General features: G+C 48.7%; 3 protein-coding genes across 3 annotated transcripts; 2 read left to right on the forward strand and 1 right to left on the reverse strand.

Annotated features, from left to right (window-relative positions):
• Positions 1–1,810: 1,810 nt before the first annotated feature.
• RPL30 (60S ribosomal protein L30) lies at positions 1,811–2,284 on the reverse strand (the record flags this gene model as incomplete). Its single annotated transcript, XM_064846038.1, has 3 exons — positions 1,811–1,909; positions 1,993–2,147; positions 2,209–2,284. The coding sequence occupies 3 exons, from the start codon at positions 2,282–2,284 to the stop codon at positions 1,811–1,813; spliced, it is 330 nt and encodes a 109-aa protein (XP_064706263.1).
• A 1,073-nt stretch (positions 2,285–3,357) lies between these two features.
• On the forward strand, positions 3,358–6,435 carry LTR84_002429 (uncharacterized protein; the record flags this gene model as incomplete). Its single annotated transcript, XM_064846039.1, has 2 exons — positions 3,358–3,511; positions 3,560–6,435. 2 exons carry the CDS (start codon positions 3,358–3,360, stop codon positions 6,433–6,435), a joined length of 3,030 nt encoding a protein of 1,009 aa, XP_064706264.1.
• A 744-nt stretch (positions 6,436–7,179) lies between these two features.
• Positions 7,180–13,917, forward strand: POL2 (DNA polymerase epsilon catalytic subunit; the record flags this gene model as incomplete). The annotated part of the gene is made up of 1 exon (XM_064846040.1): positions 7,180–13,917. One exon carries the CDS (start codon positions 7,180–7,182, stop codon positions 13,915–13,917), a length of 6,738 nt encoding a protein of 2,245 aa, XP_064706265.1.
• Between the last annotated feature and the right edge of the window lie 599 nt (positions 13,918–14,516).

Genomic DNA, 14,516 nt, shown 5'->3' on the forward strand with positions numbered 1-14,516 from the left:
CAAAGAGCTTTATCAAATCCGAGCCCACCCAAAAGGTCTTTCTTTCCTTTAGATCAACAAGGCGTCCAGACAAGGGAAGTTTTACCGCGATGAGCAACACTGTACGGTAGAATTCTGCATTTTCATTGTGATAAGGTTAGTTCGAAGTGTATGACTAAACCCAGTCATCTCCACGAACTCGCTCTCGTCTCTAAAATGCTAGCTACTCCGTAACTCATCCCTGGTCCTTGAAATACACATGCCCGCTGCTCGTTTATCCGAGTCGCCTTGAGTATCTTGGTCGTAAATCGGAAAACAGACATTTATGCCTCACTGGCGGTTTCGTAGGCACCTGGGAATCGCTTGATGTTGTCCTGAATGCTACCCTTGTTTCTCAAGAATTGGACATATGCACCATCCTGTAACACACGACCTTCCTGCTTGAGCTTGACATACTCATCGCGTCTGAGTGGCGTGAAACCCCAGTTCTTGCTGACAATGATCTTCTGGCGACCAGGGAACTTGTACATCGATCGTCGAAGAGCCTCGATAGCGGTAGCGCGGTGGTTGTCACGAGTGCGAACGGACAGGAGAATTTGACCAATGTTGACACGAGCAACAGTTCCGTTGGGCTTGCCCCACGCTCCTCTCATTCCAGTTTGCAGTCTATCGGCACCGGCACAAGACAACATCTTGTTGATTCGGACGACATGGTATGGGTGAGCACGCACGCGGAGATGGAAACCTTCTTTGCCGGCAATTTTGACGAGGTATCTGGTGTAAGGGTTAGAATTGCTTTCTTTCTTTCAATGTTTCATGTGATTTGTAATACATACTTGTTGGCGCAAATGCGGGCAGCTTCGAGGGCTTCGGAGCTCAATTGTTCATACTCGTTGGAGACCATGTGAACGCAAAGAGGGAACTCGTCGACATTGGCACGCTTTCGTCCGAGATCGAAAATTCGGATCTTAGGATCGGGGACACCACGGTTGAATCGTGACTTGGGGTATGGCTGGGAATGTTAGTCGGATGTGGTTATGCGGTTGTCTGAAAAGTACACACCTTGTTCTTGCAGTAGCGGTAACATCTTGCTGGTCTTCTGGCCATTTTGACGGTATTCCAGAAGCAAGAGTAGAGATATGATGTCGATGATGAAGTTGGAATGAATGGGCGAAGTGGTAATTTATCGTGAGGGCAAGATCGGGCTGACAAATTGGAGCGCAGTGTGGGCAGGCGCAGACAAGTCTTGGCTTCACGTGACCAGAGGCAAGATTCAATGTGGCGAGTCTGACTGAGTCACTCTTTACGTTTTAGGTATCCCACCCGCCGGGACTGGCCCCTAAAGGACTTCTTTGGCTCTCTTTCGGGCTCCTTCAAGTTCTATTTGGCGAGGTTCAGATGCAATCTTCGTGGCACTGACAGCAAGTTTCAGGTACGGGTCACCTGGCTCTACGTCCCCAATGTATGAGTTTCACCGTGATGTTACAAGTAGAGTTCGGCATTTGCTGTGGAGTGAGTCTGTACATATCCGTAAGCAGGACCAAAACTCTCGGTGCCCGGAATCGATTGCTACCGAATGGACATGAGTCAACGCGACAAGGCTAAGAATTGGGTGTGAGACGGCATAGAATTCATCCATTGATCTATCGGTGTAATACAGTGAAAGGCCCCCTTCTGGCCTGCAACCTGATCCTTTCGTAAAGGGTGAGAGTCCCCAGATGTTGCTTCCCCTTCCTTCAGAGCTTTGCTTGACTTAATTCAAGAATGGCTCTGCATGCAGTAACCAAGCAATGGACTGAACTGTCTAACCCGTTCATGAAGGCTGAGAGACTTATGCAGTGCTGGCACCGAGAATGTCAGAGTCACCAGCATCGAGCACAGCCATGGTTGAGCAACGGTAAAGTTTTCCGCAAGCAGTGCCCAATTCAATCTGCAATTTTACAAAAGTTAGCTCTTGATCCCTCCAAAGCCTGGATAGGCTTCTTCGCAGGGCCTGTTCGTTTTATCACTTACGTTGTTTCCAGCGAAGTGATGGACATTTGTCTTGGACAACATAGAGTAGTACTCAAGTTCACTCTTGCGCAGAGGAGGGGTGTTGCCGGCAATGATGACCAGCTTGGCCTTGCCAGAACGGAGAGTCTTGAGGGTAGATTTGTAGCCGAGAGTGACTGCGAAGAAAATATGAATTAGACGGCTGGCTCAAGTTTGGATGACGGCTTGCATGCTTACCTTTGCCAGACTTCATCACAAGCGCCAGGCGCGAGTTGATGCTGTCGGCTGTCTTCTTTGCCTTCTTTGGGGCCATCGCTGCGCTCTACTTTTTTCAGTAGATTTGGATTAATTGAATGCGCTCCGGCGGAATGATAGTGGTGTGGTTGGGAACAGGGAGAAAATACCTAAAATCAATCACAAAATTCTCTGGACGCTGCAGTGTGATGAGAAATCTTGGCACACGTGATTGCTTGGCAAGCCTTCAGTGGGGATGGCATCCAAGTTCCCTCAACTTTGAACCACAACTCAATGGGAAGTGGACAAGCTTGATCATTGGGACCAATTGTTGACCTGCCTATATGTCTAATTAATCATTGTGATGGTGTTTGTACCTAGGTAACAAATTACAGCATTGCCTGAATGGTCTGGTTTGAACACAAACACCGTTCAAGCTTTTCATCATTCCCCAGCTTGTCCTGATAGTCCCATGGAAAAACTCAGCTTGCTTTTTACGTTTCCAATGTCTCTACCTCCAGGACAAAGAAGATACAGGTAGGCGGCAGTACTAAGAAGAATTGGATCAGATTCAAGAGGTTGCCGCTATTGTGACGTGCCAGCCCTGGGACCACCTACGCCCTGTGAAGACACAATGTCTAACACTCCTCTAACCCTCCCTCAATAACCATGTGATCACAGTCCTGTTTGATTTGATCATTTTATTGATGATGCCGATGGCCGCCGTGTCTTCTTCACGCAAGAACATTCACATGAATAGTGCCAGAAGTGCCAGTTCTAGGGATCCACGTGCGAGGGATATGAGCAGTGTTAGCAAACACTTGAACCCTCCTTTCCAGTGACAGTGGCTGTCCCTTCAAGCCGGATAAGAATGTCACAAGGTCGATATGCACGAAAAGCTGTCACCACCCGTTCACTCTAGCTGCCTATCAACTTCTTGTGAAGTTCCTCTACACTTTAAACGGGCACAATTAACGGCAATCTTTCCATGTCACTGCCTTGGGTTACTCTGCTTATATCTTCGCAGATTTTGATCCTGTCTACCTCCACCTTTCTCATATATCTATATCTTGAAAGGGTGTCCCATCTTAGTGGAGATCCACCTGCTGAAACCAACAATATCCGGTCGTACTCCAAAGAAAAAGTACCAACATGTCTTCCACCTCGTTCTGGAGACCTCTTCTCCTTCTATTCATGATTCTGCACCTTATCACCGTCTCAGGCGCGTCATGGTTTAAGCGTTTCGTGCCTCAACAGCGCGATACTGCAGAATGCCCAACATGCTCTTTGTCAGCGTCTCCAATAGGTATGCCTTCGACTTATGAAACCAAAATTAGGGTTAACAGCCCAACAGGTACAGAAATGAGAGACTGGAACGCCACTGGAGCCTCGAGTAGCTTGACGAGTGGTCTACTTTTCAGCACATACTTTGCATCGTCAACGAGTACAGGCTCTGTCGCCAGTCCAAATGTCCCATCCAGCTCCTCATCGCCTTCTACAACTACGAACCCTGGGCACCTGTCTACCCCCTTAGCTCCAGTTTCGGTGACTTCCTCCTCTACAGAAGACCAGGATGTCTCGACATCCATTCAGATACTCACCACGGTTATTCTCACGAGTGACAAGTTTACATTTACACTGAGCCGCTCTCCCTCGTCGTTCACTTCTGCTTCCTTCTCAGACTCGGCAGGAAGATCGTCTTCGAGCAGCGAAAGTTCTTCACCTAAAACTTATACAGATACCAAGGCCTCCGAGGCAACAAATACGTCTCTGGCCTCTGATACGGCTGGTTCCACAACTTCGAGCCAAACCCCGATGGGAGACACTTCTCAAACTTCGATTCCCAACCATGAGTCTATTGTCTCCATGTCTACACCTGGGAGTAAGAACAGCGCTAGCGCCACAGAAGGTGCTTCAAGCAGTTCTCTTCTAGAATCCAGTTCGGTTAAGACCCCTACTGCAATGAATACAAACTCAGTTAGTATGCCAACGGATGGCACGGTGGCCTCCTCAGCACAAATTGCCTCTACTCTTGTGACGGGCAATGGCAATTCTACTTCGGCACAATCATCCACAACCCTCCAGACCCAGGCCAGTGACGGAAGTTCATCATCACCAACCATTTCCGAAGCTTCGATCGGGACAGAAACTCCTAGTGAGCCTTCTTCATCAACTCAGAGTCTCACTAACCCATCCGCATCCTCATCATCCCAGCAACTTTTGCCTCTAACTTTCACAACCTCGAGCACGAGTACGGTTCTGCGTAGTGACTCAACTTTCGTCACCGTCTTTGTGAAGACTGTCACAACAAGTATTGTCCAGGTGTCTTCGCAATTGAGTAGCTCCCAGTCAACTGCAACCTTGGAACATTCCCAGGCAGATTCCGGCTTGTCTGAATTGGCTGAAAGTACTCCATCTTCAAGTGGATCTTCTCTAGTGCCAGGTGGAACAACTCCCACGACACTTGTTCCTCCTGTATCTGGCACTGTGTCTGTCTTTCCAATGCTGACTGGATCTCGGATGTCCTGCGTGTTCGACGTGAACCCGTGGTGTGGTCCGATGCCTACAACACTGGCTGAGAGTACCCTTTATTGCTTATGTCCAGTTTGCTATGATGGCATGCAGGCTTGTAAGGAGTCAAAACCAGAAGGCACAATCTGTCCTCTGGGCTGGTTATGCTCGGTTACTACACCTCCAGGAGTTTCCACCAGTGTGGCATTCAGTCTCCCAAAGGAGCTCACCTACGCCACCATCTCCCCCAGCATATGGAACTCTACGTATGAGATGATCACCCGTACAGACAGCAGCTCAAAGGCGACTCATGTAACATGGACAGCGACACTATCAACAAGCACTCAATACCTGCAGAACGGAGTTCGTGTGGAGTTCCCGTCTTGGACCTGGCTGTGCATAGGCCCATTCTGTAAGCCAGTAGGTCTCAATGGACTTACTGAGTTTGCAGTGGATTCAATCAAATGTCTACTGTCTTCGAAGTGCCACAAACCAGACAATGGGGGCTGGGAATGGCCACCAGTGCCTGTGATAACTCCCATCCCACCATCAACATTGTCATGGATGACTGAACCTAAGTCCATGACTGGCACTGAAATGGGCATTGGCACTAACGACCATTCTTCGAAGACAACATCAGTGGAGTCATCACTAACAACAAATTCCTCGGATTCTTCGTCGAGTTCGTCGAGTTGTTCTGGGTCAACTTATTCTACCTGTTATGTTGCTTGTACTCATTCGATTGATACAACCACCTCTCGAACATGCGGGACGTCTTGCTCGGTTTTCACACAGTGCTCTGGTACTGACACGACAATAATCACAATCAGCACTACAGCAAAAGTTTGTTCTCCCAGCCCATGGTGGAATGATGCAGGCCTGTCGCCTCGAATTGCGTCATGGGTCACACAGTTCCCTATTCTTACGATACCTGAGATTGTGCCAAACACAACTGTGTGGTCATCGATCAGCCTGTCTTCAAGTCTAAGTGCATCAACAAGCTTGTCAGCACCTCCGAGTCCATCTCCTTTCCCCCCAGTCTCAATCTCTACCACCAACTCTTCCACGCCGCTGGTTAGTCAATCATCGACTTCTGGTCAGGTCTCCCAGGCGTCAGTGCCCGCAACATCAAAGAGCACACATTCAAGGTTGACAGAAGACAACAAGACGCCGACGACCACAGTGCCCTTCAAAACGCCTGTCAGCGCCACCCACACGACGCAGAAGACAGCGGCAGCCTCGATCTCTTCATTCAGCGAGGTGCGCAAACGCTGCGCAACGTGGGACCCCGTTGGCAATGGTGTTGGGAGTTGCGGTCTTATCACGGCCGACCTCAAGATTTCCGAACAGGCTGTTGATGTCTACGAGGGGTTCTGTCAAGAGTTAGTGAACAAAAAGCTCATACTGCCCGAGGAGGGTGGTGAGCATTACACCCCGGGCGAATGCGGGCGAATTTACGTTGGGAAGAACGACAAGGACCCACTCAGCCTTGGTATTGCCCTCGACAAGACTGGTTGCAATAAAGACGATGATACAGACTGGCTGAATGGAGTGGACATGGTTAAGTATGGGACTGATCAGTGCAGAAATGCATTTTGTCACATGATCGTCAATGGATGCAGGAAGTATTGGCTGAATTGTTTGCGCTTCACAGCAGCTACGCTCGATGAAAACGACTCTGCACCAGAGACTCTTCCTCCGACCACCGTAGCGGCTTAGAAGCTCGTTTATATAATGATAATACGAAGACTTCCCAGTCCATCTGTTTGCTCTTCAGCTGTTTGCTCTCGGTCGAATTCCTTACAAGTCCTTTTTCTCCATGGGCCAGGCCCGAGGTAGTGCGCATAGAAGTGTTTGGTGATTGAGCAATAACCAACACAGATTCATCGTCCTAGAAAGATTCCCAGCCCTCTGGAGTCTCTGAAGTCGCTTTGGGCAACTGGGACAGTTTTACATAGCCCGTGTAATTATTGTGGAGCTCAAATCGTCAGGCCATAGCTATTGAACCAATTCTTCTGCACAAGTGACCGATTAGCACACGACTCACGCATGTATATAGCCTTCTCTAGTCCCAGAACCTCAGGGTCCCATGTCTTGGAAGCAAATATGGTAGATACCCAGAGTTGAATCCGGCTTGGACTTGAAGGAGTAGAACAAGGTTGGTGGCCTTCATCAACTTGAAGGGCAAGTACGCCGAAGTTTTCCCACTGCACAGCCTAGCCCAAATACAGACTAGGTGCCGAACCACTTAACGCGTTCCAACGCGTCGACAGAGTGGATTGCGGGCAGATTGATTGTTCGCGATTCTACCACCAACTTTACCATCTCACGGTGCGGACACGAAAACAATACGCCTTTTGCTATTCGTAGTCGTGGCTTTGCGAGATAGCCTGAATATGACAATCTAATCGCGACCGACTGCATGCCATTTACATCTTATGCCCTGCACATTGTCGAATAACAATGCCTGTCAGGAAACCCAGCAGATACGGGTCCAATGTCAGATTTGCCAAAGACAACTCCCGGTTCAAACAACGAACGAAGACAATAACCTCATCCTCCTTGCGTGCCACAGAGGGTACATCTCAAGATGAAAAGTTCCAAGCCATACGGCTGGCCAACAGCATCGACGAATCCATGGGATTTGGCAGATATGATTCCGGCAAGAAACGAGTTGGATGGCTTTACAACATGCACAGTACTTCTATAGAGGACTCAAAAGTGCCAGGAGGTCGAGCTGGTGTTGATTTCTACTTCATCGGCGAGGATGGGGACAACTTCAAAGCGACCGTGGAATACGATCCATACTTTCTGCTAGCTGTCAAGCGTGGAAGGGAAGCCGAAGTGGAGGAATGGTGCAAAAGAATGTTTGAGGGGCTAGTCAAAACCGTCAATCGCCTCTCGAAAGAAGACCTACAAATGCCCAATCACCTTCTCGGTTATAGACGAACATTCTTACAGCTCACCTTCGCGAATGTGTCTGACCTCCTATCAGTCCGCAAGGTCGTCATGCCTATTGCAGAGCAGAATAAAGAGAAGGTCAATGCTATGGATACCTACGCTGAAGTTGCCAGCGCCAGCGCTGGATTTGACGTATATGATGAAGAACAAGCAAACGACCCAAGAACAAATGGCATCGTCGAGGCCAGCGATTCGATAGTCGACATTCGGGAGTATGATGTTCCCTATCACGTACGTCTCATCATCGACAAAGATATACGCATCGGAAAGTGGTATTCCGTGGAGGCCAAACATGGATCCGTCAGTCTTGCTTGCCTCGAGGAGCGTCTTACCAGAGCGGATCCAGTGGTGCTTGCCTATGATATTGAAACCACAAAGTTACCTCTCAAGTTCCCCGATGCTGCCATTGACCAAATCATGATGATTTCTTACATGATAGATGGCCAGGGATTCCTCATTACCAATCGAGAGATTGTTTCGGAGGATATATCGGATTTCGATTACACACCCAAAGCGGAATACGAGGGACCTTTCCTTGTCTTCAATGAGCCTAACGAGCGGAGAGTCATCGAACGGTTCTTCTCCATGATTAAGGAGGCGAGACCAACGGTGATTGCCACATACAACGGCGATTTCTTCGACTGGCCCTTTGTGGAAGCCCGAGCGAGCGTCAACGGAATTGACATGTACGCAGAGATTGGATTTCGAAAGAACAGCGAAGACGTATATCAAAGTGACTATTGTGTCCACATGGATTGCTTTGCTTGGGTCAACAGGGACAGTTACTTACCTCAGGGAAGTCGCGGTCTGAAAGCGGTGACAGTCGCGAAGCTGGGCTACGATCCTGACGAACTCGACCCAGAACTGATGACACCTTATGCCAGTGAACACCCACAAATACTGGCAGAATATTCGGTATCTGATGCCGTTGCCACGTATTATTTGTACATGAAATATGTACATCCCTTCATCTTCTCTCTCTGTACTATCATCCCACTCAGTCCAGACGACACCCTACGGAAAGGTACAGGCACTCTCTGTGAAATGCTGTTGATGGTGCAAGCATATCAAAAGAATATAGTGCTACCAAATAAGCATAAAGAGCCGAGAGAAGCTTTTTGGGAAGGACATCTGCTCGACTCGGAAACATACGTTGGTGGGCATGTAGAAAGCATCGAAGCCGGTGTTTTTCGAGCTGACATACCTGTCAATTTTGCGATTGACCCCACAGCGATTGATGAGCTTATCGGGGATCTCGATGCAGCATTGAAGTTTTGTATAACTGTTGAAGAAAAGAAATCCGTTGACGATGTGACGAATTATGACGAAGTCCGAGCACAAATTATTGAAAAACTAAACAACTTGAAAGCAACACCCAACAGAAGCGAACGCCCTCTAATCTACCACCTGGACGTGGCATCTATGTATCCTAATATTATGACTACGAACCGACTACAACCCGACTCGATGATATCTGAATCAGATTGTGCGGCATGCGATTTCAACCGACCTGGCAAGACCTGTGACCGACGGATGCCGTGGGCGTGGAGAGGCGAGTTCCTTCCTACGAAACGAGATGAATACAACATGATTCGAAGAGCGGTTGTCAACGAAACGTTCCCTGGCAAATTTCCCAGCGCCCCTAGGAGAAATTTCCAGGATTTGAGTCTGGACGAGCAGGCGGCGACTGTTCGAAAGCGACTTCAGGAGTACTCCAAAAAGATCTATCACAAGATTCATGACTCGAAAACCATAGAACGTGAAGCCATCATATGCCAACGAGAGAATCCCTTCTACGTCAACACCGTTCGAGATTTTCGGGATCGTCGATATGATTTCAAGGGACAACAAAAGGTGTGGAAAGGGAAAACTGAAGCACTTAAATCTTCAGGGGCACCGGCCAGCGAAGTTGATGAGGCAAAGAAAATGATTATTCTCTACGACTCATTGCAGCTTGCGCACAAAGTCATTTTGAACTCCTTTTATGGCTATGTTATGCGAAAAGGTTCAAGATGGTATTCGATGGAGATGGCGGGTGTAACTTGCTTGACTGGTGCACATATTATCCAGATGGCTAGAGAGCTTGTCGAGCGCATAGGACGCCCACTGGAACTGGACACGGATGGTATCTGGTGCATGCTACCAGCCACTTTCCCCGAAAATGTTGTCTTCACACTGAAGAATGGCAAGAAGATGGCGATCTCATACCCGTGTGTGATGTTGAATCATCTCGTTCACGCGAAGTTCACAAATCACCAATATCAAACTCTGGTTGAGCCTGCGTCATTCAAATATGAGACACACAGCGACAACTCAATCTTCTTTGAAGTTGACGGACCCTACAAGGCCATGATTCTACCCACGTCAAAAGAAGAAGACAAGAACTTAAAAAAACGATATGCTGTCTTCAACCACGATGGCAGTTTAGCTGAATTGAAAGGGTTCGAGGTCAAGAGACGTGGAGAACTGAAACTCATCAAAATCTTCCAAACCCAGATCTTCAAGTTCTTTCTTGAAGGTACAACGCTTGCAGAAACATACGGAGCCGTTGCACGTGTTGCAAATAGATGGTTAGATGTCCTACACCAGCGAGGCTCCACTTTGGCAGACGAAGAACTGATCGACCTCATTTGCGAAAACAAAAGCATGGCTAAGACACTCGAGGAATACGGATCCCAAAAATCGACCTCTATTACTACTGCAAAACGATTGGCAGAATTTCTAGGTGACCAAATGACCAAAGATAAAGGTCTTAATTGCAAGTACATCATCTCGTCAAGACCCCGAAATACCCCAGTTACGGAACGAGCCATACCGGTCGCAATCTTTTCCGCTGAAGAGAGTGTGAAACGATATTTCCTTCGCAAATGGTTGAAAGATGACCCTGCTGACATGGATCCAAGAACGGTAATAGATTGGGACTATTATTTAGAACGCCTCGGATCTGTAATTCAGAAGCTGATCACGATTCCCGCTGCTCTTCAGAAGGTCAGAAATCCTGTTCCACGGGTCGCCCATCCCGACTGGCTACAGAAGCGGATCAATGCAAAGGATGATAGATTCAAGCAGAAGAAGATGACTGATATCTTCGAGAAAAAACCTCTTGGCGAGCGGTCTGTCAATCTTCTTGACCATCGAATCCCTGACACTGGAGACATTGAAGATGCGCTGAATGCCGAGTTGAAGCCTGAGACGCAGCTCCTCAAACCTACCAAAAGAAAAGCTGATGATGAAACGACAAAAGTTCTTGTCGACCCTTATGCTGATCTACCTGCGGACATCCCTGAAATCGACGAGGACTACAGCGGTTGGTTAGACTACCAGAAGCGAAAGTGGAAGGTCCAGAAGCAGGCTCGTGCTCGACGACGACAATTATTTGGCGAACGTCCCAATATTGCCACCGATTCAATCAGTGCCTTTTTCCGCAACCAGGCTGAACTTCTTTTCATCAACACATGGCACGTCCTGCAACTACGTCAAGGTGATCTTCCCGGCGAAGTCACTGCTTTCGTGTTGATCGGAAAGAAGATTCATAGCCTCAACATAAAAGTTCCTCGTACACTTTATCTCAATCTTAAAGGAGACGAGATACCAAACGTTGAAGTCCCTGGTTGCGAAGTTGAGAAGGTCAACCATGTTCTTCCAAATGGTCATCCTTCCACACACTTGTTTCAACTCACAATGTCTGAAGACACATATCTCCACGAGGCTGATTCTGTGGCTCTTCTATGCAACCACTATAGTGTGGAAGGGGTCTATGAACGAGAGTTGCCTCTTGCCACGCGAGCTTTGCTAAAATTAGGCAACATGTGTTCGTTCGATGAAAGCCAGAAAGGTGTACTCGGCAAAGGGTTAGAGCATGGGTTTGATCTTTCTTCTTTGATGAGAAGCGATGCGCAGTCCACATACCTTGAAGACCCGAGTTCGATGGGTTATATCTACCTCTATCAAGTCACTACAGGCGATCGGACAGTGTTCGCTCTCTTCTCATCCACAAAAGCGGAAGGCCATATTGTTGTTCTGAACCGAAGTCGAGATGCTCAACTGCCAAACGCCGACAAGCTGTATGCTGAGCAGTATCGTCAGAGGCAGCAAGAAGATGCACTGTTATCTAACTTGTTCGATTATCAAGCATCCATACACTTTAAGGTCTCTCAAGTCACAACGAAACGAAAAGCTCATTTAGAGATCAGTGAGACTCTCAAGAGGTGGCGATCAGATGAGACGAAGCCAACTATGCTATTACTTCAGACAAGCTCCAGCAAACAACTCATTCATGACATCCGCATCACCAAAGATTATCCGATTTTGTGTCTACCAAGCGAGCGGGCCGACACAGATATGCCTTCCCTTGGCTGGCAATCTTTCGTCTTTAAGCGCCTGATTACACATTATTTCACAGTAAACCATTGGTTGTCACATTTGATGGAACTTGCGAGATACGGCGATGTCCCAGTCTGCAATCTGGAAAAGGATGACACCCGGTTTCTCATTGATCTGGCGTACGCGAGGAGGCTCAAGAAAAACAATGTTGTGCTTTGGTGGTCTGACAACCCGAGGCCCGACCATGCTGGGCATGAACGAGATGATGTACTGGGGCCTCTGACTGAGGTTGTGGAAATGCCCTCGATCAACAATCCCAGTGCTTATACATCTGTGTGCGTCGATGTATCCATACAGAATTTGGCCATCAACACGATCCTGACCTCGTCCATTATTAATGACCTTGAAGGATCTACTGATTCCGTCGCTTTCAACCCTGCTGCAGATGAGGAATCTTCCCTGAATTCAAGCACGACCAAAACAAATGCAGGGTTCGCCCAGGCCGCATTGGAAGTTCTCCGTGAGATGGTCAAATCATGGTGGGCTGAAGCCTGCCGGGGAAACCGACTCGCAGATGCCATGGTATCGCACTTGGTTCGCTGGGTGGAGGCGCCCGCATCTTGTTTGTACGACAGACATCTCCATTACTACGTCCAGATGATGTCGAAGAAGGCAATGCAACAACTCATCACTGATTTCAGACGCGTTGGCTCGCAAGTTGTCTTTGCTAGTCCAACCCGCTTACTTCTGCAGACCTCAAAGCAGGAGGTAGGCAATGCCTATGCTTATTCTCAGTACATTCTCAAGTCAATTCAACAGAAGCCTCTATTTCATTTCTTAGGGCTTGAGATCAAGGACTACTGGGATATACTCATTTGGTATGACCAGTATAACTATGGCGGGAAGGGTACATCTACCGTAACGGAAGAGACGAACAATTCCAATCTAGAAACGGTGGTACACTGGCAAATATCTCAGTTCCTACCTCAGCCACTTCAACCTGTCTTTGACGACTGGGTCGTGACTTTCATCGATCTGATGCAGAATTTGAAGAGACCGGCAAATAATCCTGACGATGCCTCCGCAACTCCTCGGCCAACACAACTGGTTTCTGGTTTCATCAGTCTGACAGAGGATCCAACAAGCATGGAGGTTACGACGGTTCTCCAAGACGACTTCTCCAAGCCATTGAAGAAAAAGATTACGAGCCTAATCCGTCGTCAGCGTGAGGAACTACTCCATCATGAGCTGGCCAGCGACTGGTCTTTCCCATCACTGCCAGGCGGCTCATTGGAGGCTACGGACCAACGACACGCTCGCGATCCAGTCCTCGAACTGGTCAAAAGCCTAATGCAGATCATCTCACTGTCAAAGCCTCTACAGCTGGAAGCACGGCTCCTGCGCAAAGACCTACTGGCCCTCTTCGACGTCAAGGAGTTCTCTGCAGAAAGCCGCTTCGAGAACCCGAGCACGAGTCTCCGCTTCGACCTTCTCGTCTGCGACAACTGCACCATGACGCGCGACCTCGACCTCTGCCGCGACGAAGACATCCTCCCGGACACCACACGCGGCCAGGACAACGGCGGCGAAGACGACGCCGTCAACCGACCCTGGCGCTGCACCAGCTGCCACAGTGAATTCAACAAGATCCATCTCGAGGAGTCCCTGATCGGCCGTATCCAGGCGTCGCTGCTCGGCTGGCAGACCCAGGACCTCAAGTGCAAGAAGTGCGGCGTCCTGCAGGGCGACGATTGCCTGTTCGCCGACCACTGTACGTGCGGTGGCGAGTGGGCCGGCGTCGCAGATCGCAAGGACATCGCCAATACTTTGAGGGTCATGGAGAGGGTCGCCTCCGCGTATGGACTGCGGATGCTGCAGGGCGTTGTGGACGGCGTGAAGACCATGTCTGTGTTATGATGGTAGCACCATGTGAGGGACTAGAGTGGTGGATGAAATGAACTGGGAGTGGGAGTGGGCATTGCATGAGATATAAGTCATGAGGCATGTCATGTCTGCGTAGTGATGACAGCATTGATGTTCGATGATTTCAAAAACATGTTTGCGTTGCATTGTTGCATTCTCGGGCGTCTCTTGGGTGTGTTGTTCGTTCAGCGCCGAGGTCTCGGTGCATCTCGTACGACCCCGGAAGAGAGAGTGGCACAGGTGTAAATAAACGTGTCTTGATAACTACATTAATCCCAAATGCGTCTGAATTTGTCGATAGTCTAAACCCGTGGTGTGGTGGATTGTACATCCTGCCGCACTGAACGCACACGGTCACTTTTGTGCGAACTTCGACCCTGAGATTATATGTTTCGCCGTGCTGAACCCACATCAAGAATCCTGGTGTTTACTCTTCGGCAGCCTCGTTCTAGCCCGAAGCCATGGGGCAGCTCATAAAATAAAATAAAAATGGTCAACTTTACATGGTTGACCTGAGTGTGCAAACAGCCGCACGATGAGCGGCCGGCGACTCTGGCTGGTATATGCATTCGCTAATCTCAAAACTAACAGCA

Source organism: Exophiala bonariae, assembly GCF_035927105.1.
Source record: "Exophiala bonariae strain CCFEE 5792 chromosome Unknown scaffold_13, whole genome shotgun sequence".
Lineage (NCBI taxonomy): Eukaryota > Fungi > Ascomycota > Eurotiomycetes > Chaetothyriales > Herpotrichiellaceae > Exophiala > Exophiala bonariae.